This window comes from Myxocyprinus asiaticus, chromosome 18, assembly GCF_019703515.2.
Source record: "Myxocyprinus asiaticus isolate MX2 ecotype Aquarium Trade chromosome 18, UBuf_Myxa_2, whole genome shotgun sequence".
Lineage (NCBI taxonomy): Eukaryota > Metazoa > Chordata > Actinopteri > Cypriniformes > Catostomidae > Myxocyprinus > Myxocyprinus asiaticus.
In genome coordinates, this window is record NC_059361.1 from 29013557 (window position 1) to 29040214 (window position 26658).

A 26658-nucleotide genomic window follows, 5' to 3' on the forward strand; every position below is an offset into this window, starting at 1 on the left:
ATATAGCCTATACTGCAGTAACCTTCTCGCCATGCATTCAGCAATAATGATAAATGAATCAATGTAGGGTAAAATAAATTATTAAGCAGGTGCCAAAATCTGTGATTTCGGCCATTTTATTGTAAAGCTGATGTAAGATTTCCCAGCACGAGGTTACGGTGGTACACCCCTAAATATCAGCTTGTGGGCGCTATATTGGATTGTACCACTCAGTTACATTTAATAGGGGGAGTTCGATTTGAAATAAATGTTCAAACATAACGCTTTTAAAGAAAAAAAGTAATGAAATATTGTCATATTATTTAAACTATTTAAAACAGTTATGTTAACAGCCTACAAAAGACCCGCCTAGTTCACTTCTCCAGGGAACTCAAAGCAGTTTCCCCGATAATCTCGTCAATAGAGCATCTGCGCCTCCTGCACACCACCGGCTACATCACATTTGCATCAGACTGTATGTGCCATTACTGTATGTTCAGACAATCGAAATCATATAAAGCGTTTCAAGTCAAAAGAGCAATTCTACAAACCTTATCTTATTTTCTTCTCTTCATTCGTTTTAAGGTAAGATTATTATTATTATTAGTATTTTTTTCGTAAGTGATGCTTTAACATACAGTATGATGGGAGAAGGGCTGCGCATCAAGATTCAATGTGTATGATGAAACCTCTCACATGGGTGACATGGTAAATTTAGGTGGTGGGAGAATTTAAATTCTTTACTAATAATCGTAATTGGCGATTATAGAATTAATGTTTCATTCCCCCCCGTAAAATAGGCTATTCTGAAATAAATTAGGTAACGTGACACAGAATTTCCTCACACATAATTTTATTTTCTAAACATTTTGCTTTATTCTTGTCTCCATGTACATTTATGGTCTTAGTATTTGTGTCCTTATTGTAATATGCTATTGCTATTCCAAGTGTTTGAATTTGATTTTTGAATGAGCGCATTTTAAGAGTCCAGGTTGCCAAGGTTCAATAAAATTCAATGGCGAAGTGGCAGATTTTATATATATATATATATATATATATATATATATATATATATATATATATATATATATATATATATATATATATATATATAAAGGTGTTGCCCTAAAATAAATCTATTTATCACGAGCTGCGACTAAGAGCGCAGCACGCGCACGCATCATTATGTCGTTTCGTTGATTTTTTGTCATTTGTACACTCATAGTTAAACCCAGATCTTTTAAGCCACAAAATATTGATTGTATAAGGTAAATAGAATTATTTTCATTCTTACTGTGTATTGAGAACCAACCTGCTGTTCTGCCACGTGACTACAGAACCCGCGCTTGTCTGTTTGGGTACGTATGCAAATTAATCGACCTCGTGCTCTAAAGAGGGGCTAAATTATTTAGGCGCGAAGTATGATCGTATTCCGAACGGTCCAATTGGTTTCAAGTCACTTTTGCTGTTACAAAGAATATGCTGCGATGCGAGTAATGGTCACTCAAAGCCAGCAGCCATTGTAAACACTGTGTTGTGACTTGGCGTCGTGCAAGTTTGCTGGTACTAGTTGTTCATTCCTGTTAAACAATACCATTTGTAAATAAGAGTGATATAATATAATGTCGGATATGTATTTAGTTCAGCCAAACAATATTGCAACAAACTTTGTCATGAGAATTTATAAAATAATTAGTTCACCTTAATAATAAGAAAACCTGCCTGTTTTACAAAATACATGCAAATAAGTGATGCATTGCATCATGTTAGGGGAATTACCTGAAAGTCTTGTTTCTGTTCTTTATTTTTGTATCTAATAGGAAGCCTGTTCCGTCAAAATGAGAAGATAGGTATTTCAGCCAGCCACCCTTTCCTCTATTTACTAAATCCGTCTTTTTGACCTACCTTTGTCATTTTTGACCCTAACCTGCCCCTGCTGAAAAGGGTTAGTTTGAATATCTCCCAGCCCATAGCCAAAAGACATTTTCAAATGCCCAAAAACAGCAAAGCCATCAGGAGAGAAATTGACGACGATGATGTTACGGAATCTGTCAAAGATTTACTCTCCAATGAAGATACCTGCGATGATTCTTTCAAGAAGAGCTCTCTGATGGTGGGAGATGTTCCTCAGAATGAGGAGCGGGATGCTGAGGAGGGCTCAGAGGAAGAGGAGGAGGAGAGGCCCGCCTGGGGCAGCAAGCTCCAGTACATCCTCGCCCAAGTGGGTTTCTCAGTGGGCCTGGGCAACGTCTGGAGGTTTCCCTATTTGTGCCAGAAAAATGGTGGCGGTAGGTTGAATTCAGTAATGAAAATGAATTCAAAATTAGCACAAGGTTCAGAAGGGTAGATGATGAAAATGTATTCTTTATAAGTTCAGTGCATTGTCTGCTCTTGTCTGACATCAGTGTAAATGCAATTTAATGTGTAAAAAATGAGGATATATGATCTCCATTAGGCTAACTCTTGAACCTAATTTTCTTTCAGTACACCATTGCATTGAATAGCAGTCCCTATTCTCTATAAGGAATTACAAAATGCTTGCAAAATAAAATTCAGTATTCTTTCTTGATTCTTAAAATGTACATTGGCTCATACAATTACATACTGTATATGAATGAAGACTCTTTAGGTGTCTGTGGACCAAAGATTGGGTCTGAAAAAGTGAGTTGTAATTAGTTCACGAAACTAAACTGACAAAACAATAACAGAATATTGTTATATTGTAACAACCCTTGCTAAACCCCTATGGATGAAGTTGAGGAAACAGATGTTTTTATAATGCTTAAAATAACTTTATTTAAAGAGAAACCTTATTTAAAGAACTGACGTCTTTACTGCTTCTAAAGTCAGACATATGTCTGACACCTCATTTGCCAAGTTCTCATTATGCATTTCCTCTTCCTGGAAGTTTGTCTGCGTGCAACTGTGTTTTCTGTGCTATAGAGAGAATTAAACACAGAAGAGACAAGAATTGCAATGCATAGGCATCAGAACTCATATTACAACTATGAAAATGATGTTAGTCAATATAAGCCAATATCAATCCTAGTGAAGTAGCACTGGGCCTTTCTAACCTTTTAGAAACAGCCCTTTCTAAACTGTTGTGTAACACTTCTGTGGAGAGCATAGCAAATTAATTAAGTCAAACTGTAATAATAGTACCCAAATTACAACAAATAAATAAACGGAACAAAACTTTAGAATTAGTTGAGTTGGGTGAAGGATTTATAGTTGAAGTACCAGATGTATTGCGATACAGTAAGAAGGCACAGCGTTGAAATGTAATATTTTGCATGTGCAGGATAATCTCGGGTAATTTTACCCATCTGTGATTATACAAAGCTCTTTAATGTCAAGAGAAAGCAGATTAGAGCTCCTTACCCTGGCCTCCCTGTGAGCAATGACATTCAGTAGGTATGATTGCTCAGGTCTCTGTCTAAAATTTATTTCATTTGCAGAAAGACACTGAGAGTGAGTGAATGTTTTCTGCACTAGACAAAATAAAAATGGAGAGATATGATTCCTTTTGTAAACACTGCTGCTATGTGTTGCAAGTTTAACACATAGTAGGAAGCAGCTGTGTTTGTATACAAATTTATTTCATCTGTATCAGAGACAGTGTGCCAGTTTGTCTGTCGGGCTGTCTGTACGAAAGGGTTTGAACCCAACACCACATCCCTGCTAGGTCTTATATTCCAGGTTGTTATAAGTGAGTGTGGCCACCCTGCTGTGCAGATCTGTAATTAGATTAAACAGGCCACTCAGTGTGTGTGTGTGTGTGTGTGTGTGTGTGTGTGTGTGTGTGTGTGTGTGTGTGTGTGTGTGTGTGTGTGTGCGCCATGTCTGTCTCTGTCTCTACCAGGGCAGCGCAATGACAACAGTGCACCATCTGGGTGCCATCTAAATGACAGCACATTTTGTTCTCAAAGAAACACCCCTACAACGTCTGTCTGCCCCAATCTTCCAGATGTCATCTCACACACACCCTGTAGTTTTACTGTTACACATTTGCAATTAATCCACTAGTTTTGCAACCAGCATTTCACAGTGCCTTGACCTGAACTATTATGAGCCTTAAACTAAATGCAAAAGCATCACTTTTGGTGAGACTCTATTTGTTAAGAAAATCAATTGAATACAAGACCTTATGACCCCTATTGTTGGCCACATCCAGGCTGTTAAAAACGTTAATGTTAAAACATTGTAATCAGTTGCTAAGCTTGCCTTTTCAGTATATGGGTGAAATGAGAGGGTTATATAAAAGCCTCAGAAAGTGGATAATGCCTATATAAAAAATGGAAATCAATGTCCCTGAATGGTTCATTCTTTTCCAAATAACATGACTAAATAATACCACAATTTACTATCCCAAAGCCTTCACTGTTAAGTTGGCACTTATTTAAGATCCTTTATTTATTGAAATAGATCATATAGACCAAGATATTTTGAAATATACTGGAATATTAACCAATCTTGAGCTGTACAAGTCATTACTTATTTCCCCAGACAGATTTTGTGCGTGCAGAACTCCGCAGAAAACTCTGCGGATACTCTCAGCTCAATTTAACACATTTTACAATTTTTAAATCCCTTCAGCAGAATTGAGCAGGTATACCTTCAAAATCAGTATAGAAAATGCAAAAAAATAAAAATAAAATATAAAATCAGCAAATTCCATCAGGACCTGCTCATTTCTTTACTTGTATGGTTGGGGGATACCTTTTTGTAATTGGCATTTCAATTAAAGGGTTTGTTCACCCAAAAATGAAAAATCTCTCATCATATACTCACCCTCATGTCATTCCAGATGTGTATGACTTTTTTTAGTAGAATATTTCAGCTCTGTAGGTCCAAAACATGCAAGTGAATGGTGACCAAACCACATAAAGGCAGCATAAAAGTAATGTATATGATTCCATTGGTTAAATCCATGTCTTTAGAAGCAATATAATAGGTGTGGGTGAGAAACATATCAACATTTAAGTCCTTTTTTACAATAAATCTCCACTTTCATTTTCACATTCTGAGAGTGAAAGTGGAAATTTATAGTTAAAAAGGATTGAAATATTGATCTGTTTCTCACCCAAAGTGATTGCATTGCTTCAGAAGACATACATTAAACCACTGTAATCTTATGGATTACTTTTATGCTGCCTTTATGTCATTTTTGGAGCTTTAAAGTTCTGGCCACCATTCACTTGCATTGTATGGACCTACAGAGCTTAAATAGTCTTTTTTTTGTTGTTGTTATTAACATTTTTTATTGATTCCAAGACAGACAAAAATAAATTTAATCACAAAATTATGCATTAGGAATCAACTTAAACCCTTTATAGCCCCCCCCAAACCCCCCCCCCCCCCCCACACACACACACACACACACACAAATATAAAATAACTAAATACCCACATATAAACAGACACACAAATAGAAATACATAAGTACATAAAAAAAAGACAAAGTTCAACATATAGGGAAAAAAAATGAAATAATAAAAAAAAAAAAAAACAATTGTCTCCCTCCACTGCCCCACACTAGGACCTCTCCAAATGAGACAAATAACCGCCCCATTTTCTGCCATAACTCGACAGGATCCCCAGCCGTCTGGAAGTCATCTCCTCGAAAGCTGCCACTTTACCCAACTCGGTGCACCACTCACGAAATGAGGGTGCATCAGTTGATTTCCAACCCCTAAGGATTAGCTGTCTGCCAATCATCACACTGGTTAGGACCCAGCTTTTCATATATTTATCTCCTATATTCAGGACCCCTCCATCACCCAAAATACAAAGTCTGGGGCAAAATGAAAACTGAGTGTCCAGTACGTCACACACAAAACGCTGGATCCTCAACCAAAATTCCTGAATCTTAATACAACCCCAAAAAACATGAGTTGTGTCCCCATCTTCTGACTGGCATCGTCAGCAGGTGGGTGAGACTTTAAGACCAAGCCTATACAATGTAGAGCGGGTCCAGTAGAACCGATGCAAAATCTTAAATTGCATCAGACAGATCCTTGCATCTCTAGATGCAGACCTGATGCTTTTTAGGATCCTAGCCCACTCTCCCTCCTCCAATACCAAGTTTAAATCTTTCTCCCATAATCTCTTGAGAGAAGACGAAGCTCCATCCCCCAGACTCTGAATTAACAGGGAGTAATACACAGAAGCTTCATGACCTTTCCCATAAGCAGTAATCACCATTTCCAAAGTATCTGCCGCTTTTGGGGGATGTACACCGCTCCCAAAAACAGTAAAGAGCAGGTGGCGCAGCTGTAAAAACCTAAAGAAGTGGAATCTAGGAATCTTAAAATGTTGAACCAAATTATCAAAAGATGTCAGTACTCCACTTTCATATAGGTCACAGAATGTAGTAACCCCCCTCCCAATCCACTCTGACCAACAGAAAGGGACTTATTAATATGTAATTTAGGGTTCAGCCATATGCTTGAGGCAACATTTAAATAAATGTCCAAATTAAACACTCTGGACACTTTAGTCCAAACCACGTGCAAATGCGAAATAACCGGATGTGACTTAACTTCTCTGGTTAGTTTGATCGAAAGGCTTTGCCATGGCGAAATAGGGCCAAGAACTTCTTGTTCAATAAGAAACCAGGGAGGGGCTCTCTCAGGTGGAAGCGACCAATGAGCCAAATGTCTGAGACTGAATGCATAATAATAAAACAAATTCTTGGGTAGGCCTAACCCACCTTTGTCAATCGGCCTATGTAACTTATTGTAATTTAACCTGGCACGCTTACCATTCTAAATGAAGGACTTCACTATGTTATCATTTACATTTATGCATTTGGCAGACTCTTTTATCCAAAGTGACTTACAGTGTACTTATTACAGGGACAATACCCCCAGAGCAACCTGGAGTTAAGTGCCTTGCTCAAGGACAAAATGGTGGTGGCTGTGGGGATTGAACCTGCAACCTGATTACCAGTTATGTGCTTTAGCCCACTACGCCACCACCACTCCAAATTGCTTGAAATAAGAGAGGGGGACATCTATAAGGAGAGATTGTAACAGGTAGTTGAATTTTGGAATACAATTCATTTTAATTACATTAACCTTCCCAATCATCGATAAGTGTAATGAAGCCCACCTGTCCACATCATTCGAAAACCTTTTTATTAAGGGATCAAAATTAACTCAACTAAATCAGACAAATTTGCTGGGAATAAAATTCCCAAATACTTAATGCCCTGTTTGGGCCACTGGAAGGCGCCTAGCTGGAATGCCGTTACTGGACAGTATGCTGTCAAAGCCAAAGCTTCGGATTTAGACCAATTGACTTTGTATCCGGAGAACTTGGAAAAGGAATTAATAATTCTGTGGAGGCAAGGCATAGATCTAGTGGGGTCGGAGACGAATAATAAAATATAATCTGCGTAAAGCAGAAGCTTATGTGCCACACCTCCAGCAATCACCCCTGGAAAATCATCCTCCTTTCTTATCACGGCTGCTAATGGTTCCAGGGCAAGACAGAACAATAATGGGGAAAGAGGGCAACCCTGCCGAGTGCCCCTATCCAGAGTAAAATAATCTGAAATTAATCCATTTGTTTGTACCACTGCTACAGGGTGTTTATAAAGTAACTTAATCCAACCAATAAATGTACTCCCGAACCCATACATTTCCAAAATCTTAAAAAGATAATCCCATTCTACCATATCAAACGCTTTTTCAGCGTCAAGTGAGATGGCAGCGACCGGAGTCTGATCATTTGCCACTGACCACATAATATTGATGAGATGCCTGATGTTATCAGAAGAGCTGCGGCCCCGAATAAATCCCACCTGATCTATATGTATAAGAGATGTCATAACCTTACTTAATCGGTTAGCCAAAATTTTTGACAAAATCTTTACATCTAGTTGGATCAGGGAGATTGGATAGTAACTTTTACACTCACTTGGATCTTTGACCTTTTTAAGAGTCAGACTGATCCAGGCTTGTGTCATGGTTGGAGGAAGCTTTCCATTCTTTAATGATCCAGTATAAACCTCTAACAAAATTGGAGCCAGTTCTGTAGCATAGGATCTAAAAAATTCTGCGGCAAAACCATCTGGTCCCGGAGCCTTGCCAGTAGGTAGGGACTTAATTACCTTATCAATCTCCTCCAAGGTTATCTCAGAATCAAGAGCATTTTTTTGCTTAGTCTTCAGTTTAGGAAGATCTAATGGTTCCACAAAGTTTCTAATATCTTCATCAGTAGACAAAGACATGGAACTATAAAGATCAAGATAGAATTCTTTAAAGTCATTATTAATATCAATGGCTGAGGTAAAAATTTCACCACCAGCAGATTTCACTGAGGGAATGGTAGAAAAAGACTCTCTCTGCTTTATATATCTAGCCAAAAGCTTCCCTGCTTTGTCCCCCAACTCAAAGTATGACTGTCTTGCCCTGAATAACCAAAACTCCACTTTCTGCAACAAAATGGTATTATATCTATATTTCAATTGGGTCAATTCTCTGAGGCCATCAGATGACATACGGCGCTTCAGCTCTGCCTCTGCACTTTTAATATTTCTTTCCAACTCCACGAGTTCTCGTGCTTTGGATTTTTTGATGAATGAGGCATACTGTATGATCCGACCCCTAAGAACAGCCTTAAGTGCCTCCCAAGCCACGCCCACAGAGGATACCGAGGACCAGTTGGTCTCCATATAAACACTGATTTCAGTCTTTAACATTTGTTGGAAATCAGGATTTTGCAAAAGGGATACATTAAGGAGCAAACTATATGATTTCTTTTTCTTTATATGTGGCAACACCTCTAAACTCACCAGGGCGTGATCTGAGACTAAAATGTTTCCAATTGAGCAATCAACAACAGATGAAATGAGGGATCTGGATATAAAAAAAAAAATCTATTCTAGAATAAATCTTATGGACTGATGAAAAAAATGTATAGTCTCTACCAGTTGGGTTCAAAAGTCTCCAAATATCTGTAAGACCAAGATTTTTACACATCCTGTGAAGCGTCAATGTTGCTCTAGGGGACTTACACAATTTTGCTTCACTATGATCAAGGACTGAATCCATCAAAAGATTAAAGTCTCCTCCCAATATTATATCATGAGGGGTGCCAGCGGTTTGCAACATCCCATCAAGATCTATAAAAAAGCCCTGATCATCAACGTTAGGTGTGTAAATATTAGCCAAAATCAGACTTTGCCCCTGAATTTCTGCTAAAACAATAATGACTCTTCCTAATTTATCATTAAACTGTTTGAGAAATTTGAATTGTAAATGTTTATTTACCAATATAATGCCTCCCTTGCTCTTACTTGAGCCAACACTAAAGAAAACATGTCCACCCCATATCTTCCCAAATTTTTCAGCTTCCTGTGGGGAAAGATGCGTTTCTTGAAGAAAGACTATATCATATTTCTTACGTTTAAGAAAAGAAATAACCTTCCTTCTTTTTATGGAGTGCCCCAACCCATTCACATTCCACGTTGAGAGAGATAGTGCACTCATATTAACATTTGACATTTTGATATAATAGAAAAAATAAATTGTGTGCCAAAAACAAAATTATGAAGACCACATTTCAACATTAATACAACAATAAAACCCCAAACTTCCCCCCGAACAAAACAAACAGAAAAAAGAAAAACGTGCGCATTAACCCCGCGCACGACAGCGCCAACCAGTGTCAATCTCTTTAAACTCAAAGAGTCCATGTACGCCTACGAGAGCCCCCGCGACAACTTGGCCATCGGATTGCTCAATTTTGCCTCACAAATTTGTAAGGCAGAATTACATAACATCAAATATTTTGTAAAACAAACCCCAGCCAATAGGCAGAATAAACACAAAGAACATGTAGACTCATTCACAGAACTGTCTCAAAGGTGTGTTCCTTCACAAAACAAATTCCAACTGATATAAAGCCGTTCAGTTTCCTCGGTCAGACAAACAAATCTTCAGTGAGCCAGCTGATGAGTGCAGCTGATGACATAATCATTCCAATGTCCCACGAAAATACTCCACAAATCATACTCCAGCCAAAAGGAGGCATAAGCACAAGGAACTGACAGATTCATCCATAATTGTCCCGAAGTAATGTTATTTAACAAAACAAACTCCAGCCGCTAGGCGGAACCAGCACAAAAGGAAACGAAACACGCATCCCGGTTCCTCAGATGGTCAAGAGTCAATTCACTCGGAGGTCGCATAAAAATATATCCCATGATTTACACAGTCCGCCAACTTTATAAAAGACATCCTTTGTGTGGGCATGTAGATATTTTGCGGTCATTCGTTCATTGTAAAAGTGATCTTCTGTCAATGCAAAAGTTTCTTTAAGGAAAAGTGTTAATCCACAAAACAAAACAAACTCCAACCACTCAGCGGAGCCAACGCAAAAGGAAACAAAAATGGCGCCCAGCTTCCTCTGAAAGCCAGAGTATGTACAGTGAGTCAATCCACTCACAAGAAAAACACCCAATGGTTACTCACCCATTGTTTCAATAAAAGACATTGCCTGATTGGGACATGTAAATAATTTGCTGCCGTCCTTGTTGTTTATTCTCAGTCTGGCTGGAAACATCAGAGCAAAAGTGATCTTCCGCTGATGTAAGAGTTTCTGCATCCCCTAAACCGATCGCGTTTCTCTCTTGTCGCGTTCGCAAAGTCCGGGAACAAGAAAATATTGTAATTCTTCCAAGAAAGCTTTCCTTTGCTCCTCGCCTGGTGCAACACGAGATCTTTATCGGATGATCTATAAAATTTGGCCAGAATCGATCGGGGCCTTACTCCCTCAGCAAATCTGTTATCTGGGAGCTCGCTCGATTTCGAGCTTGTGGCCTGTTATGTCGAGAAGACTCCTCCTCTAGGAATTTCACCATATCTCTGCCCACCTCATGCTCAGGAATTCCAACAATTCGAATGTTATTCCTGCGGCTTCTATTCTCAAGATCTTCAAGCTTTTCAAGTACATGTTCCAAATCAACTTTGGTTGCGGGCGGATTAGCGGCTAATTCCCTCTCTGATGAATCCAAAAAATCGATTCGTTTTTCAACATCTGTCACTCTTGTGACTAGCTCAGAGAATTTTTTTCCATCGCCGTAATTGATCGACGTATTACAGCGAGATCCTCCAAGTCCGTAAGTACCTTCGTCAGCATCACCGACATGTTGGACAGTTGACACTGGATTCCTTCTCCTGCCACGTCATTCAAATCGAGTCCCCGGTCCACAGGCCTGTCTGGGCTTTCATCTTGAACCCGTAAGTGTCTTTTAATGTCTCCAGAGCCTGAGGATTTTAACTTCTTTGCCATGTTTACCTCAAACAGTAAATGTGTAACTGGGTGTATCGAATTTCACCGGATTATATCATGAAAATAATAAAAAAAATTAGCAAAGTGCGCAGAGCTGTCTCTCACATGTCTGCCCTTCGCATGGCATCACCGTACTCTCTGAGCTTAAATATTCTTATAAAAATCTTAGTTTGTGTTCAGCAGAAGAAAAACAATGTCATAGACATCTGGGATGGAATAAAAGGGAGTAAATGTTGAGAAAACTTTCATTTTGGGTGAACTATCCCTTTAATGTTTCCTGATTAGATTTCTCAATGTCACTAAATATATGATGGTATAAAAGATGGTCTCTAAAATAATCGTCATTGTCTATGAATCTTAGTATGTTTCTGTGTGTTAGAGCACATGACTACAACATGGTTGAAGGCCCTGAGAGCTTAGAGTACCACATGTACATTACTGTCAAAGCAACACTATTGTATGAAAGCTTTTCCCCTTAAGGGACTGGGAAGGAATGTTCTAAACTCTGCCACTGGCAATGCTTGAACTGTTTGGAAATATCAGTCTCTTCCTCATTTGCCTCTTTGTAATGAAAGTGTAAATTCAAGAAAGAGTAATATTCACAATCAGAACAGTTACCTCATTCTTTCATATCTTGCAGAAATAGTCAGGTAATTGGATACAAAAACAATATGCATGATAAACACATTTGAGAAATAAACACATTTGAACACAAAAAAAGCAATAAGTTAAACAAGTTATAAAATAATTAAGTTAAAAGGGATACCAAATACACAGTAACATTAACAGATGAATAAATGAAAGAAACATGGATGGTTGAAAGGTAGCAGAATCCATATAGTTTTAGGTTGAATACTGTTGGAAACACAAGGGTGACAATAAACATATTTTAAAATATCCAAATATTGTCCTTGAGTAATGATTGATTACTCTGGGTAATTACTTTAAATACATGAAATTACATCAAATGTTATTATATTGAACCCAAAAGTATTTGGACACTTACTGTAAGCCGCACTAATTATTAACTTTATTTAATTAGATACAACATTTGAACCCTTTAATCTTTGAGGATGTTTTTAAAGATTTCCTGTTTCAGTGGCATACCCAAAATTAAATGCTTATAAAATAATAATAATAATTAATAATTACTGTAAAGAAAACTTTTCAAATTTTTAAATGATATAGATTATGATAAATGTGGAGACTCTCAGCCTAAGAAACTGCTAAAATATTCACACAAAAACTTGATCCATAAATGAACTTTTTTTTTTCCTTATTTTTCTGATTTGACATTATATATCTCAGGCTGTAAACAAGGTAGCTAAAACAGCTTTTGTTTTGTTCACAATAATGTCACTTGTAACTGAGTACAATTTTGTGTTGATACAACAAAGCAATCAAAATGTATAGCATTACAAAAATAATTTATCCTAGTGTCTAAAAATGTCTCCAGGTGTCCAAAAGCCTCTCCAAACAAATAAAACATAATTATTGTACATAAGAACTAATTACACATGCAAACACAACAGTGACTAAAGGTTTGCATAGCATGCAGACTTGAATTTAGTAATGAGATTTCACATAATGAGTTTCGTTCTGTGCCATTTGAGTCATCATTGAGTCTGTGGTGCCATCTCCTGGTGGCCATATGTGATTAGAGTTATTGATCACATGAATCTACCCAAATATGGAGGACTATCACCACTGGTTGGGGCAATCTGAACCCAGTCTGATTGGTTTAAATCTTCTCTTTGTGAATTCCTTTGCTCAAAGAGTGCTTGTGCTATCTTTCTTTAAAGTAAATGTTACTTGGTTTAATATTTTGTATATAATGCAGTGACATTAATACATTTTTAAATCTGGCTTAAATGTCCAAATAATTTCTGGAGCCATCGTGTATACTATGAAAAGAATATATCTGAAGTACACCAGTGTGGAGACTGGAGCATTGGGTTCCTAAATAATCAAAGCCATACCACCCGTGTGAATAGTTATAATTCATGGTCCCTGAAAACATTATTTTCTTTGTAGGTGCGTACCTGGTTCCCTACCTCATTCTGCTGGTGGTCATAGGGATTCCCCTCTTCTTTCTGGAACTAGCCGCGGGCCAGCGCATCCGTCGGGGCAGCATTGGAGTGTGGAACTATATCAGCCCACGCCTGGGTGGTATCGGCTTTGCCAGCTGTTTGGTAAATATCAGGCTGTGCTTTCATACAGACATTATTTCAAATGCATTGTAATAATAGCCAAGGATGGGTGTCATCTTTGCTCGGGGAGAGGCAACTAATTAAGCTATCAAAAAACTTAGGTAGATGGAATTGATGTCATAGCCTGTACCTATCCTAATATACGCAATCAGTGGACTTGACTGTATTCTTTCTTATTGCAGGTGTGTTTTTTTGTGGCCCTCTACTATAACGTCATCATTGGCTGGAGTCTTTTCTATTTCTCGCAGTCCTTTCAGCAGCCTCTACCTTGGCACGAGTGTCCCTTGGTCAAAAACAAAACCACAACATGTAAGACTTGTATTTAAAAGAACATTGAAATTATGTATTTAATTTTTGGTTTTTTGCATTGTGACATTATTTTCATAAAAATTAGAAACACACCCCTACCACCAATCTAATTCTCATAATTGTAATGCACACAAAAAATGTATTATTTAAACTCTGAAGTATTCACATATCACTGTAGTATTTGTTGTACTGCCTTTAATTATTCAGAATTAAATTTAAAAAACAATTATATTAGAGTAACATTTTAACTGTAATATGACATGAGAATTATCCATTTAGACATCTTCTGACATATGATAATGTACAATGTTTTAAGTTCACTTCTGCCCAAGAAAATATGTTATATCAGTGTTCCGGTAGATCTTTTAGTGTTCATGTTATTGTTTAGATGTTGAGCCAGAGTGTGAGAAAAGTTCTGCCACTACGTTCTACTGGTATCGTGTGGCCCTGGACATCTCCGACTCTATCTCTGAGAGCGGAGGACTCAACTGGAAGATGACTTTGTGTCTACTCATTGCTTGGGCCATGGTGTGCCTTGCTATGATTAAGGGCATCCAATCTTCTGGAAAGGTAAGAAAACTGTCATGGTTATTCATGTGGATGATTTACACCACTGTTGTGTTATATAGTATATAATCTCAAAGAATGGCTTATCCAGGAAATCAAGTTTTTTTGCCTAGTGATACCCCAATAAGGCAATAACTACAAAAGGTATTTTGTTTTTGGTAAGTCACAGTATAAAAGACAGCCAAGGCCTTGAGGTAAATTTGACCTCAAGACAACAAACTGACATTTGGCTCTCCTTTGAAGATACTATGTGTCATTGAGAACCATTGGTCACTCATGTGATCAGCGACTGTGTACAGTGTCCATTTGGATTTGCCCACATGTGGCACTCTGACGTCAGTGTGTTTTGACCTTGTTCCCTTTAAACAGCTGATTTTCAGGTTTTCTCATTTCTCAAGTATTAAAATGGTCAAAGTTAAGGTAAGGAAGCTACTGAGTCAAGTGACTGCATTACTTATACAAATGAATCTGTTATGCTTATGTAATTTTCAATTACAGCTTTAGCCAATCAAATTCAGATACCTAGTAAGATGTTAATATTTAATATTTTAAGTTTCTGATGAGCAGTCCTTGTTAATCTATTCCCAGTTAAAGGTATTTGAAAAGGATTTTAGTGTCCACGTGTGGCCCCTCAGTTAGTAAGGATATTCGTAATCATTTAGCGATATTGAGGTAAAGTATGGGATAAAGTATGCTACTCTGAAGGGGGTAAGGGCAGTCTTTGAAGCTTAATCAAGGCTTTACCCCACAAAAGAATATCAATTTCCACAAAAGCATATTTCACAAAAAAATCTAAATATGGCAAATCTCCGCGTCTGAGACCGTCAATCCGTGCATCTTATCACATGGCTTGTTGAGTGCGTTACCGCGGAGAGCACATGTGGAGGCTTCACACTATTCTCCACGGCATCCACGCACAACTCACCATGCGCCCCACTGAGAGCGAGAACCACATATTATAGCGACCACGAGGAGGTTACCCCATGTGGCTCTACCCTCCCTAGCAACCAGGCCAATTTGGTTGCTTAGGAGACCTGGCTGGAGACACTCAGCACAACCTGGATTCGAACTTGTGACTCCAGGGGTGGTAGACAGCAGCTTTACTCGCTGAGCTACCCAGGCCCCCTGTTGTGCAGACATAATTAACATTTTACAGTTTATTTTTTTATTTATTATTTATTTGTGCCTCTGAAATCCATTTGGGTATGACTGATTGCAGGTGATGTACTTCAGCTCTCTCTTCCCCTATGTGGTGCTGATTTGCTTCCTGGTTCGTGCTCTCCTTCTCAAGGGTTCTGTGGATGGTATTGTCCACATGTTTACCCCAAAGGTAAGATCCTAACAGATAGGAACTGTGTATGTGTTCATAGGTGCTAGCTTTTTTCTCAACATCATCAACCCAAAGACACATTACAACAATGATTAGACCAATTTACTCTACATGCTCTGGTTTATACACCAGCAATTAGTCTAATTTATTCAAAGTTATGGTAATGATCCATTAGTAATTCCTATGTGTATCCCTCGACTCAGTCTAGTGGAAGCCAGAAAATGTATCTATGGAAACAATGATCCCAGCATGCATTTGTGCTTGTGACTCAGCAGAAGTTAATTAACTCTTCACTCAGTGGAGACTGAAACACAGCAGTCTGCCTCACTGTGTCAGCTACTTTACATATACACTCACTAAGCACTTTATTAAGAACACTGTTGTGCTAATAAATTGCCTGAAGTGGTCTTCTGCTGTTGTAGCCCATCTGCCTCAAGGTGTGACATGTGCATTCTGAGATGCTATTCTGCACACTTCAATTGTACAGAGTGGTTATCTGAGTTACTGTAGCCTTTCTGTCAGCTCAAACCAGTAAGGCCATTCTCTGTTGACCTCTCTCATCAACAAGGCATTTCTGTCCACAGAACTGCCGCTCACTGAATGTTTGTTGTTTTTAGCACCATTCTGAGTAAACTCTAGAGACTGTTGTGTGTGAAATCCCAGGAGATCAGCAGTTACAGAAATACTCAGACCAGCCCGTCTAGCGCCAACAATCATGCCACGGTCGAAATCACTGAGATCAAATTTTTCCCCATTCTGATGGTTGATGTGAACATTTACTGAAGCTCCTGACCCGTATCTGCATGATGCATTGCACTGCTGCCACACGATTGACTGATTAGATAATCACATGAATAAGTAGGAGTACAGGTGTTCCTAATAAAGTGCAATTCACAATATGTGTGTGTAAAGTTCTGCCAACATTGTAGGAATATTAGGATGGTACAACCTGAAATCATTGACATTGTGGGGACCAACTAAGGGTCCCAACAGGAAAAATATCTTAATAACATCTTAACATCTAACTTAAAATTTAAAAATGCAAAAAGTTTTCCGTGAGGGTTAATGGAATAGAAAATATAATTAGCAAAGTATAAAACAATAGAAGTCAATGTAAAGTCTCCACAAAGATATAAATACAAACGTAGGGGCTTGTAAATGTGTCCCTTGTTGTGTGGTATGTGTCGCTTTAGTGTCTCTTAAGAGGATGTTTTTTGTAACATACAGTACAAATACATGATAGTGTGTAGCCTCTGCTTTAGAAAAGTACTGTGTCACACACAAGGGTAATTATGGAGCAATTACAAGCACTGGATTGTTTAATGAGGCTGAAATGGGAAAAAGAGAGAACTTAATTTTGTTAATGAAATGTTTTAGATTTAAGACTTTTTATCCTTGATTTTAGAAGCTATTTTTACATCTACGCTAAACATCAAGGGTGCTGCTCAGGAGCTATAAAAGTTGCTTAAGTATATTTATATTTGCAGAGGGTTACATTAGGTTTTGGCCGTGCTGATAAATTTGGCAATTTTGAGATTATCAGCATCAGCCGTTAATCATGCCCTCTTTGACGTTAGCGTAGCCGTCCCTTTTGACACCCAATGGATAATGCAGTTTCCGTTTTCAAATATTTTTTTGTGAATTTTGAGTAAATATTGTGTAAAATAAATCTGTGTATTATCAGTGTACTTCTGTATAAGCCTACTTACTGTATATATTTGACATATTGCCCAATACCCACCCTGCTCTGTTGTTACTGTATCGCCATTGGCCACTGAGAAATCCATAACAGTCAACCATTAGTTAAAAGATCTCGGCTGGTAACTGAAAGATTGTATTTCCAAACCCCACAAGTGGTGATCCATGTACTTTCACTATTCTACCTAAAGACACTTAAAGGGATAGTTCACCCAAAAATGAAAATTCTCTAATCATTTACTCACCCTCATGCCATCCTAGATGTGTGTAATGTTATTTCTTCTACTGAACACAGGACAAAGACTTTTTGAAGAATTTCTCAGCTCAATACAATGCAAGTGAATGGTGGCCAGAACTTTGAAGCTCCAAAAATCACATAAAGGCAATGTCTTCAGAAATTAAATCAATGTCTTCAGAAGCGATATGATAGATGTGGGTGAGAAGCAGATCAATATTTAAGTCCTTTTTGACCATAAATCTCCACTTTCACTTTCAAAATGTGAAATAATGGAAGGACTAACAGAGCTGAAATATTCTTCTAAAAATCTTTGTTCGTTTTCTGCAGAAGAAAGAAAGTCATACACATTCTGGGATGGCATGAGGGTGAGTAAATGATGAGAACATTTTCATTTTTGGATGAACTATCCCTTTAACCTCAACTTTCTCCAGGGGGTCTGTCCAGTGTTGCTTTGAATCAATGATGGCATGGCTACAACCTCTGTCCTGCTTGAAACAGCATGATAGCTTGTAGAAAAAAGGAATGTCACTGTGTCCCACCATGTGACAAAAAATTAACTATTTTCTCACAGCTTGAAATCATGTTAGAGTCGAAAGTGTGGCGTGAAGCTGCCACGCAGGTCTTTTTTGCCCTGGGTCTTGGTTTTGGTGGTGTGATAGCCTTCTCCAGCTACAACAAGCGAGACAACAACTGCCACTTTGATGCTGTGCTGGTCTCCTTCATTAACTTCTTTACCTCAGTGCTGGCCACTCTGGTCGTGTTTGCTGTACTAGGCTTCAAAGCCAACATCATGATCGCCAAGTGTGTGGAAACGTAAGTTCAAAACATTTGATTTAAGCACAAAAGGATTAAGACTGTTAGTTTGTTTTCTGATATTTTTAAAGGGTTAGTTCACCTAAAAATTCACCCTCATAATTTTCAAAACCTGGAACACAAGAGGAGAAATTTTGAAGAATGTTGACACTGCTTTTTCCCATATAATGAAAGTGAATGGAGACAGAGGCTGTCAGTCTCTAACATTCTGCCTAATATTTCCTTTTGTGTTCTTTTTTGGGTAAACTATCTCTTTAAATATTAATGCCCAGTTTATCTAGTCCGTTTATGAGACAGTTTGGTGGCATAGTTTCCACTTTAACATGTTTAAATCCATTCTGCAGAATTTTACAGAGACTGTATCCCCCAAAAATCAGCGTAAAAGTGTGGAGAGAAAAAAAAGTCAGCAGATTCCATCTGATCCTGGGCATCACCCAGTGGCCTGTATGTTGACAGTTCTTGTTTTGATGTATCTTAGGAACACTAAGAAGATCATAGATTTACTTGGCAAAGAGATCAATCCCAGTTTGATCCCACACCACATTAACTTCAGTCATGTTAGCCCTGAGGACTACCAGCAAATGACTAACATCATCCGGGGTGTGGTGGAAGACGATTATCCACGCCTAGGCTTAGAAAACTGCGACATCAAAGAGGAGCTGAACAAGGTAAGATGGAGCTCAAGCCAACTGTTACACTGAGTGACAACTGATATACACAAACTTTCCATTGGAATTTAACCCTGCAGGATACGCTCTCGCTCTATTCATGTTTTGAAAGGTAGAACAACACAAGTGAGCACTCATTATTGGTCAAAATGCCTTTGTAAAAAAAAAAAAAAACTATTCCCATATCATTCAGGAATACATATAGTCTTTTTAATCAGAGTTCCCACGATTATGGAAAACCTGGAAATACAAGGGGGTAAGAAGTGTTTTCCAGGCCCAGAAAAGTGTTGGAAATCAATAAAATCTTAAAAGTCATGGAAAGTTCTATAGTGAATATTTTTTTCTAGTTAAACTCTGCTCTCAAATATTTCATCGGCTAGAAAGAGTAAAACTTGCGTGCAATCCATGACATGCGATTTGTGAGTGAAACATTATTTTGAGTATTTTCAATGAATATTTTGAACCGATTCACAAATGAGACTGAATGAGTCATTAGCTGTCTGAATTTGAATGCTTTTTAAAAATCAATTTCCAGTAATCACAAACGAAGTCACAGAAAAGTCTAAAGTGTGGGAAACCTGATTAGTGTTGCCTCCTAATTACATTGATGCTAGTTATTACTTTTCTATGTGATCAGACTTGTGATTTTTGCCTGTCAGAGGATAAAACAGGCAACAGAATCCCATTGAATTACACTGAAGTAGGGACCTGAGCCAGAATTGAAGAGACTTTGGTATGGGCTCTTTTGACTTGGGGTAACCACTAGTACTAATACCGTAGCAACACCCTAGTAACCATCAGTTATGTAACAGAATTAACAGATATATGTACAGCATTCCTACTGGCAGTGATCTAATGTTATTTTAAAATGTAAACATCAACACTTTAAAGACTTAAAGGAATATTCCGGGTTCAATACAAGTTAAGCTCAATCAAGACCATTTGTGGCATAATGTTGATTACCACAAAAAATTATTTTGACTCGTCCCTCCTTTTCTTTAAAAAAAAGCACAAGTCTGTGTTCCAGTGATGCACTTACAATGGATAAAGTTATGTGCAATTGTACAACTTCGTTGCCATTACGACATAACACCGTAAACCCTAAACCCGTAAAACAACCATAAAAACAATGATTTATACAACTTTACAGCTCAAATAATACACAGGTTTTAACAGAGGAATTAATGTGCTTTTATAAAATGATAAGCTTCACATTTCTGCCTTTAAACTCTCCAAAAATTGTCCCCATTCACTTCCATTGAAAGTGCCTCACTGTAACCTCAATTTTTGCTTTTTTTAAAGAAAAGGAGGGACCACATTTTCTGGTCTCTAAATATCACTTGAGTTCTTTCGACAATGAAAGTCAATGGGATTTTTTGCCCGTTTTATCGTCCACCAGGTGAAAATCATAAGTCTTATTCCTTAGAAAAGTAATGGTACACCTCTCCTCAACAAGCCACAAGATTTAAGATATCATTCATGTCCGTAGCACAAACAGTGCAGGTTGTGTTATGCGCCAAAGTCTAATGCTTAGGGTTAGGGGTTTATTCAGATCTGTATGAAGAAAGAGTGCAAGAAGTGTCTTAAACATGGGGCACTTCATATTGCTGCAGATCACACGCTGTGTTTTTGTATTTATATAAGGACTTCTAAATGCATGCCAGAAGGTTGAGACACTTTGAATCTTTCAGCATGTTTCCCTGTTTTCTCTCACAGGCAGTGCAAGGTACAGGTTTGGCCTTCATCGCCTTCACTGAAGCTATGACCCATTTCCCAGCCTCACCTTTTTGGTCCGTCATGTTCTTCCTCATGTTGGTCAACCTGGGGCTGGGCAGCATGTTCGGCACTATCCAGGGCATCCTCACGCCCATCGTGGACACCTTCAAAGTGCGCAAGGAATACCTCACAGGTAAGTAAGCAAAAGCCAAATACAGATAACTGTGCAAAAATTATGTAATTGTATTAGTTTTTTGGTTGTCCTTATTTTAGAAAATCAAATGCAATAGGAAAGGGACCATTGAACCTATGCTGGTGCTGTTATTTCTTTAAAAAAAAAAAAAAAAATTGTGTGTGGCAGTGTTAAGTTGCTTAATGGTGCTGTAAGCGATTTTAGACATTGGAACTTCCACCAGACTAGCATTGAATTAGCCACACCCCCTCTTTCCAAAACCCAGCATTTTGAAAGACGCACACACATACAAAGAGACTAAAGGCCATTGTCATGGAGCAGATTCAGAGCATTTCACCATCCGAATATGAGCATTTCATGGGAGAAGGACAGCGAACCCACGGCACTTTTACGAGCATATCTGGGCTGCCCTGTGAACGCTCACAATGGACTAGTACAACTTCTAAAACAAGGGCAAAAGTTAAGAGATAGTTCACCCAAAAAAGAAAATTCTCTCATCATTGACACCCTCATGCCATCCCAGATGTGTTTGACTTTCTTTCTTCTGTTGAACACAAACAAAGTTTTTAGAAATAAGCCTCAGCTCTGTAGGTCCACACAAAGCAAGTGAATGGTGGCCAGAACTATGAAGCTCCAAAAGCACATAAAGGCAGCATAAAAGTAATTCATAAGACTCCAGTGGTTAAATCAATATCTTCAGAAGATATATGATAGGTATAGGTGAGAAACAGATCAATATTAAAATTATTTTTTACTATAAATCTCCACTTTCTCATTAGTCTTCTTTTGTTTTTGCCGATTTGCATTCTTTGTGCATATCACCACCTACTGGGCAGGGAGGAGAATTTATAGTAAAAAAGGACTTCTGACATCTGTTTCTCACCCACACCTATCATACTGCTTTGAATTTATTTGAATTTAACCACTGGAGTCTTTACTTTTATTCTGCCTGTATGTAATTTTTGGACCTTCAAAGTTCTGGCCACCATTCACTTGCATTTTGAGGACCTACAGAGCTGAAATACTCTTCTAAAAATCTCTGTTTGTGTTCAGCAGAAAAAAGAAAGTCATACACATCTGTGATGGCTTGAGGGTGAGTAAATGATGTGAGAATTTTCTTTTTTGGGTGAACTATCCCTTTAATGAATGTATTGTCATGGATTTCTTGATAATCTTATATACCAGTCCAGATCTTTTAATCACTAGGCTAAACAAACAGTGTTTACATAACTCAGAGCATGCTGTAATGATAACATTTTGATGTGCAGTTCACCTGTTAGTTGTATTATACAAGCTCACCCATTCTTTTCTCTGCTGTCTTTACAGTTGGTTGCTGTGTACTTGCCTTCAGTATTGGTTTAATATTTGTCCAGCGATCTGGGAACTACTTTGTGGCCATGTTTGATGACTATTCTGCCACTCTTCCTCTCCTCATCGTGGTTCTTCTGGAGAACATTGCTGTGGCCTGGGTGTATGGCACTGAGAAGTATGTTACATAGATTTTAAATAAAGGGATTCAGCTGGAGAATTCTATTAGAGAGCTCACAGCGCCCTCTAGTGGCTGAAGCTTGATATTGCATTTGTGGATGTTTTTTACATTTAAACAGGCAATGAAAATAAACAAATATTTTTCTTTAACTCATAAGGCGTAGGTGTCTAAGTGCATATTGGAACACATTTCATTTTTTTTTTTCATCCCTAAATAACATTATTTGAAAACTTTAATTTGCTAGATTTGTAATAATAAGCTCTGCAATTTTACCAAAATGACGGCAATAATTGAACATTATGCACAATTTTGGACATATTTTGTAAAGTAGTCCATAAGCTGTAAGCAAACTCTGATCTAATTTGGCCTGATGAGAATGTCTGTGGTCATTCAGGTTCTTTGAGGATTTGAAGGACATGCTGGGTTTCTCTCCGTACCGCTTCTATTACTATATGTGGAAGTTTGTGACACCCATTCTGCTTCTGGGCCTTCTGGTCACAAGTATCATTCAGCTGGTACTGTCGCCTCCTAGCTACAGTGCATGGAACCAGCAACTGGTAAGTACTGTTGATTGAAAGCCTTTGTCAACAACTAAATCATAACAGTGAATTCAAAGTGTTAAAATTTGAGATCCCCTGAAAGGTAAAATTGAATTACAGTAGTGTTTTAACTATCAAATGATTAATACATTTTGACCCTTAATATGCCCTTTAAAAACCTTAATACTCAAGATTTGAGATCTGAAAAATGTTTTGAACTCAGATTATTATAACAGTAGAATTAATAAAAAAATAAAAAATAGGTTTGGTTTTCAGTCTTTTGAATCACTAAACGCACATACTCCAGATTCGAACTTTGTTCTGTACGTCATTCAGCTTTAGGTGTGATATTTATTTTGTTTTTTGCTAACTTTATACTATTTAAAGGAATATTCAGGGTTCAGTACAATTTAAGCTCACTCGACAGCATTTGTGGCATAATATTTATACATACATTTTCTATAAAAAAAAAAAAATCAGACATCTGGGTTCCAGTGATGCACTTACAATGGAAGTCAAGGGGAACCAATCCGTAAACATTAAAATACTCACTGTTTCAAAAGTATAGCCACAAGACATAAACAATATGTGTGTTAACATGATTTTAGTGTGGTAAAATAATTTACCTTTTCTGGGTAAACTTCTGGGTTTAACCAATTTTACAACTTCGTTGTCATTACGATGTAATGTCAACAGTCCCTAAAATGACTGTAAAATTGAAAATGTAAACAACTTTACAGCTAATAATACACAAGTTTTAACAGAAGGATTAATGTAAGTGCTTTTATAAAATTATAAGCTTCACATTTCTGCCTTTCAATATGATAATGTCATTGTAATATTTGCTTATTTGAGATCGGTCTTTTTTCTTACACATATTTGCAAATATAATATTTAACCTTTTAAAGCAGCCTTACTGTATACTGCACAATGACAGTGTTGTTATTGTGTGTAGCTGATGCATGCTGAGTATCATGACAATGGCAAAGTAGCTCTGATGCAGCATTTCATTAACATAGAACCAAAGTTTAAAACCTAAAACTTTCAAACTATTCTTTGCTGTCTTGCAAGCACCATTTTTTCTTCCAGGATTATATTCCATATACATTTCCACACACAACAGGATTTTGACCAAAAAAGGCCAGGTCTTTCTTAGGGCCTTGTGATGCACAGATTTACCACAGGATTAAGGTGGAATTATTCCTTTGCCGGAATAATCCAATTGCTGTGTCTGTTCTCAGGCTCAAGAACAATCTCTCAGCTACCCGCCCTGGGGCCTGGCAGTCTGCATCTCACTTGTAGTCATAGCCATTCTCCCTGTGCCTGTGGTCTTCATTCTGCGCTGTCTGAACATAATCGACGAGAATGCAGGCGGCCTGTCCACAATCTCCTATAAGAAGGGTCGCATTATCAAAGACACCACTAGTAGGACCAGAGAAGAGGATGAAGATGACGATGCCAGTCTTCTCCAGGCAAAGACACCCAGTGAAGCCCCTTCACCCATGCCGGCCAACTACCACAAGAAGAGCGGCCCTCCATTGGGCAAAGACATCACGCTCAATGGTAGCTGTGGCACAGGATATGTAATGCCGAATATTACAGACATTCCAGATATGCCTGAATCTGATTTGTGAGGACCTGTCCAGTTTCATGTGTACTGTAAAGGCTGAGAACACAACCCTGTGTAATATTTGTCCATTTCATCACCTTTACTATTAGCCATACTGGGTGAATTCTAAATTCCGTTTTTGTACCTTTGAAGTACACTGCGGAAAGTGGCCGCTACTCGTAGGGTCATTCCAAACGAAAGTGAGCAACTGTATGCCTTCATGTGAGTGAAGTGTATATACAATGGTCACTTCAAGGTGATCATGGGTGGCAAATTCTCATAATTCATTATAAAATGTTAGGGTTAGGGTCAGGTTTAGGAAAAATAGGTAATTTATGTAAGATATTTCCTGGGATTTTAAAACCCTCAGTTGCTCTCATGCACCCAGGGACTATATATTTTCATGTTTTCTTATTTTCATATTGTCAATATTTTCTTTTATGTTTAACGCTATGCTGTCAGGGTATTATTGAAATTCAAAATAAAGTGGAGTAAGTAGGGCATAGTTATGCTCACTTTCGAATGGAATTCACCCAACTGTTGCCTCCAGCAGTGTCCTACATATCAACAGTCAGTCATCTCCTTAACCAATCATAATCAAGTTCCCTCTCCTGTATGTCTAATAACCTCACTACCACCCATTTTTAACCTTGAGTTCGAACAATTCTCTTTCCCCCACACTGGTCCAGAAAAAGGTCTGAATATTTCAAATTGTATTATATATGTCTGTAGCAAGCACTGATTCACCCCAGATCCCCCTACCACCCCGAACCCATTGCCCCAACTGTTACATGCACGTACCAGCCTTGGTTTGTCTGTAGGGGTCTGTAGACCACTGGGATATGCTTTACTGTAGAATGGCTTGGCCTATTTGTACAAAGAGATTGTTGCAAGTCAGAGCAGTTACTGTCCACCTAAAACAAGATTAGAAGTATATTAGCAGCTTTGGAAAAATTAATGCATAAAATGTCAAAAACATGCAGTACATTTCTTTTGGATGTAATTAAATCATTGTGCATAAGCGTATGTATTGCATTTAAAACAACCCTACTGTAACTCATCGTTCTACAACTGTGTGCCTAATTAATTCTAAAATATTAATACAAGGTGAATGTTGTAAATTTAAGGTATCCTGTAAATACATCATGAATAATCGGAATATAGTTTGGATAACAGATCATGTTGATTTTGGTAAGAAGTGCTTAATCCAGAATGCTAACTTTTTTGTTTGTATGTTTGCTGATGTGCTATCAATGTAAGGGGTTGTATACTCTGCACACTTCCTGTAAATATTTTTTCATGAATTTGCTCAACAACGCAGTATTTACTTTCTCAGTATTGAGATTAAAAGAAAGGATTCAAACACATTGCTTTGCTTTGTTACTTCCTTGAACTGAAATGGCAGGTTACATAATATATATATATATATATACACAGTACTGTGCAAAAGACTTAGGCACAGATGTTGTTTCACAAAAGTATTTGTCTTAAGATGGTTATTTATATCTTCAGCTTTAGTGTGTCAATAGGAAATATAAATGTTAGACTCCCAAACATTACTCTTGCAAATAGAAAAGATTAGAAGAACAGGGAGCCCTGCAACAGATGTCATGGCCCCCACAAAGCCCCCCACTGAACATCGAGTCAGTCTGAGATTACATAAAGAGACAGAAGCAATTGAGACAGCCTAAATAGATAGAAGAACTGTGGCGAATTCTCCAAGATACTTGGAATATCCTATCTGCCAACAACCAAGAAAAACTGTGTCCAGGTGTACCTAGGATAATTGGCGTTATTTTAAAGGCAAAGGTGGTCTCACTGAATATTGATTTAGCTTTCTATGTTTACTGGACTTTGTATGACATAAATGATAAATGAAAACTATTTATGTCATTATTTTTGAAGACATCCTCACTGTGCAACATTTTTTACAAGTGCCAAAAATGTTGCACAGTACTGTATATATATATATATATATATATATATATATATATATACA

The 26658-nt window shown here is 37.8% G+C and overlaps 1 protein-coding gene across 1 annotated transcript; it reads left to right on the top strand.

The window, feature by feature from the left end:
- Positions 1–424: 424 nt before the first annotated feature.
- Positions 425–26026, top strand: LOC127456516 (sodium-dependent neutral amino acid transporter B(0)AT2-like). The gene is made up of 12 exons (XM_051725051.1): positions 425–564; positions 1800–2267; positions 13315–13472; positions 13673–13799; positions 14188–14369; positions 15586–15696; positions 18204–18445; positions 18924–19113; positions 20830–21022; positions 22349–22508; positions 22906–23068; positions 24292–26026. The coding sequence occupies exons 2-12, from the start codon at positions 1970–1972 to the stop codon at positions 24682–24684; spliced, it is 2217 nt and encodes a 738-aa protein (XP_051581011.1). The 5' UTR covers positions 425–564; positions 1800–1969; the 3' UTR covers positions 24685–26026.
- Positions 26027–26658: the final 632 nt, after the last annotated feature.

Coding starts and splice junctions, on each gene's coding strand:
- LOC127456516 (XM_051725051.1), top strand. CDS start 1,970: ATGCCCAAAAACAGCAAAGCCATCAGGAGAGAAATTGACGACGATGAT. Junction 14,370..15,585: donor GCATCCAATCTTCTGGAAAG/GTAAGAAAACTG, acceptor GACTGATTGCAG/GTGATGTACTTCAGCTCTCT. Junction 22,509..22,905: donor TGGGTGTATGGCACTGAGAA/GTATGTTACATA, acceptor GTGGTCATTCAG/GTTCTTTGAGGATTTGAAGG.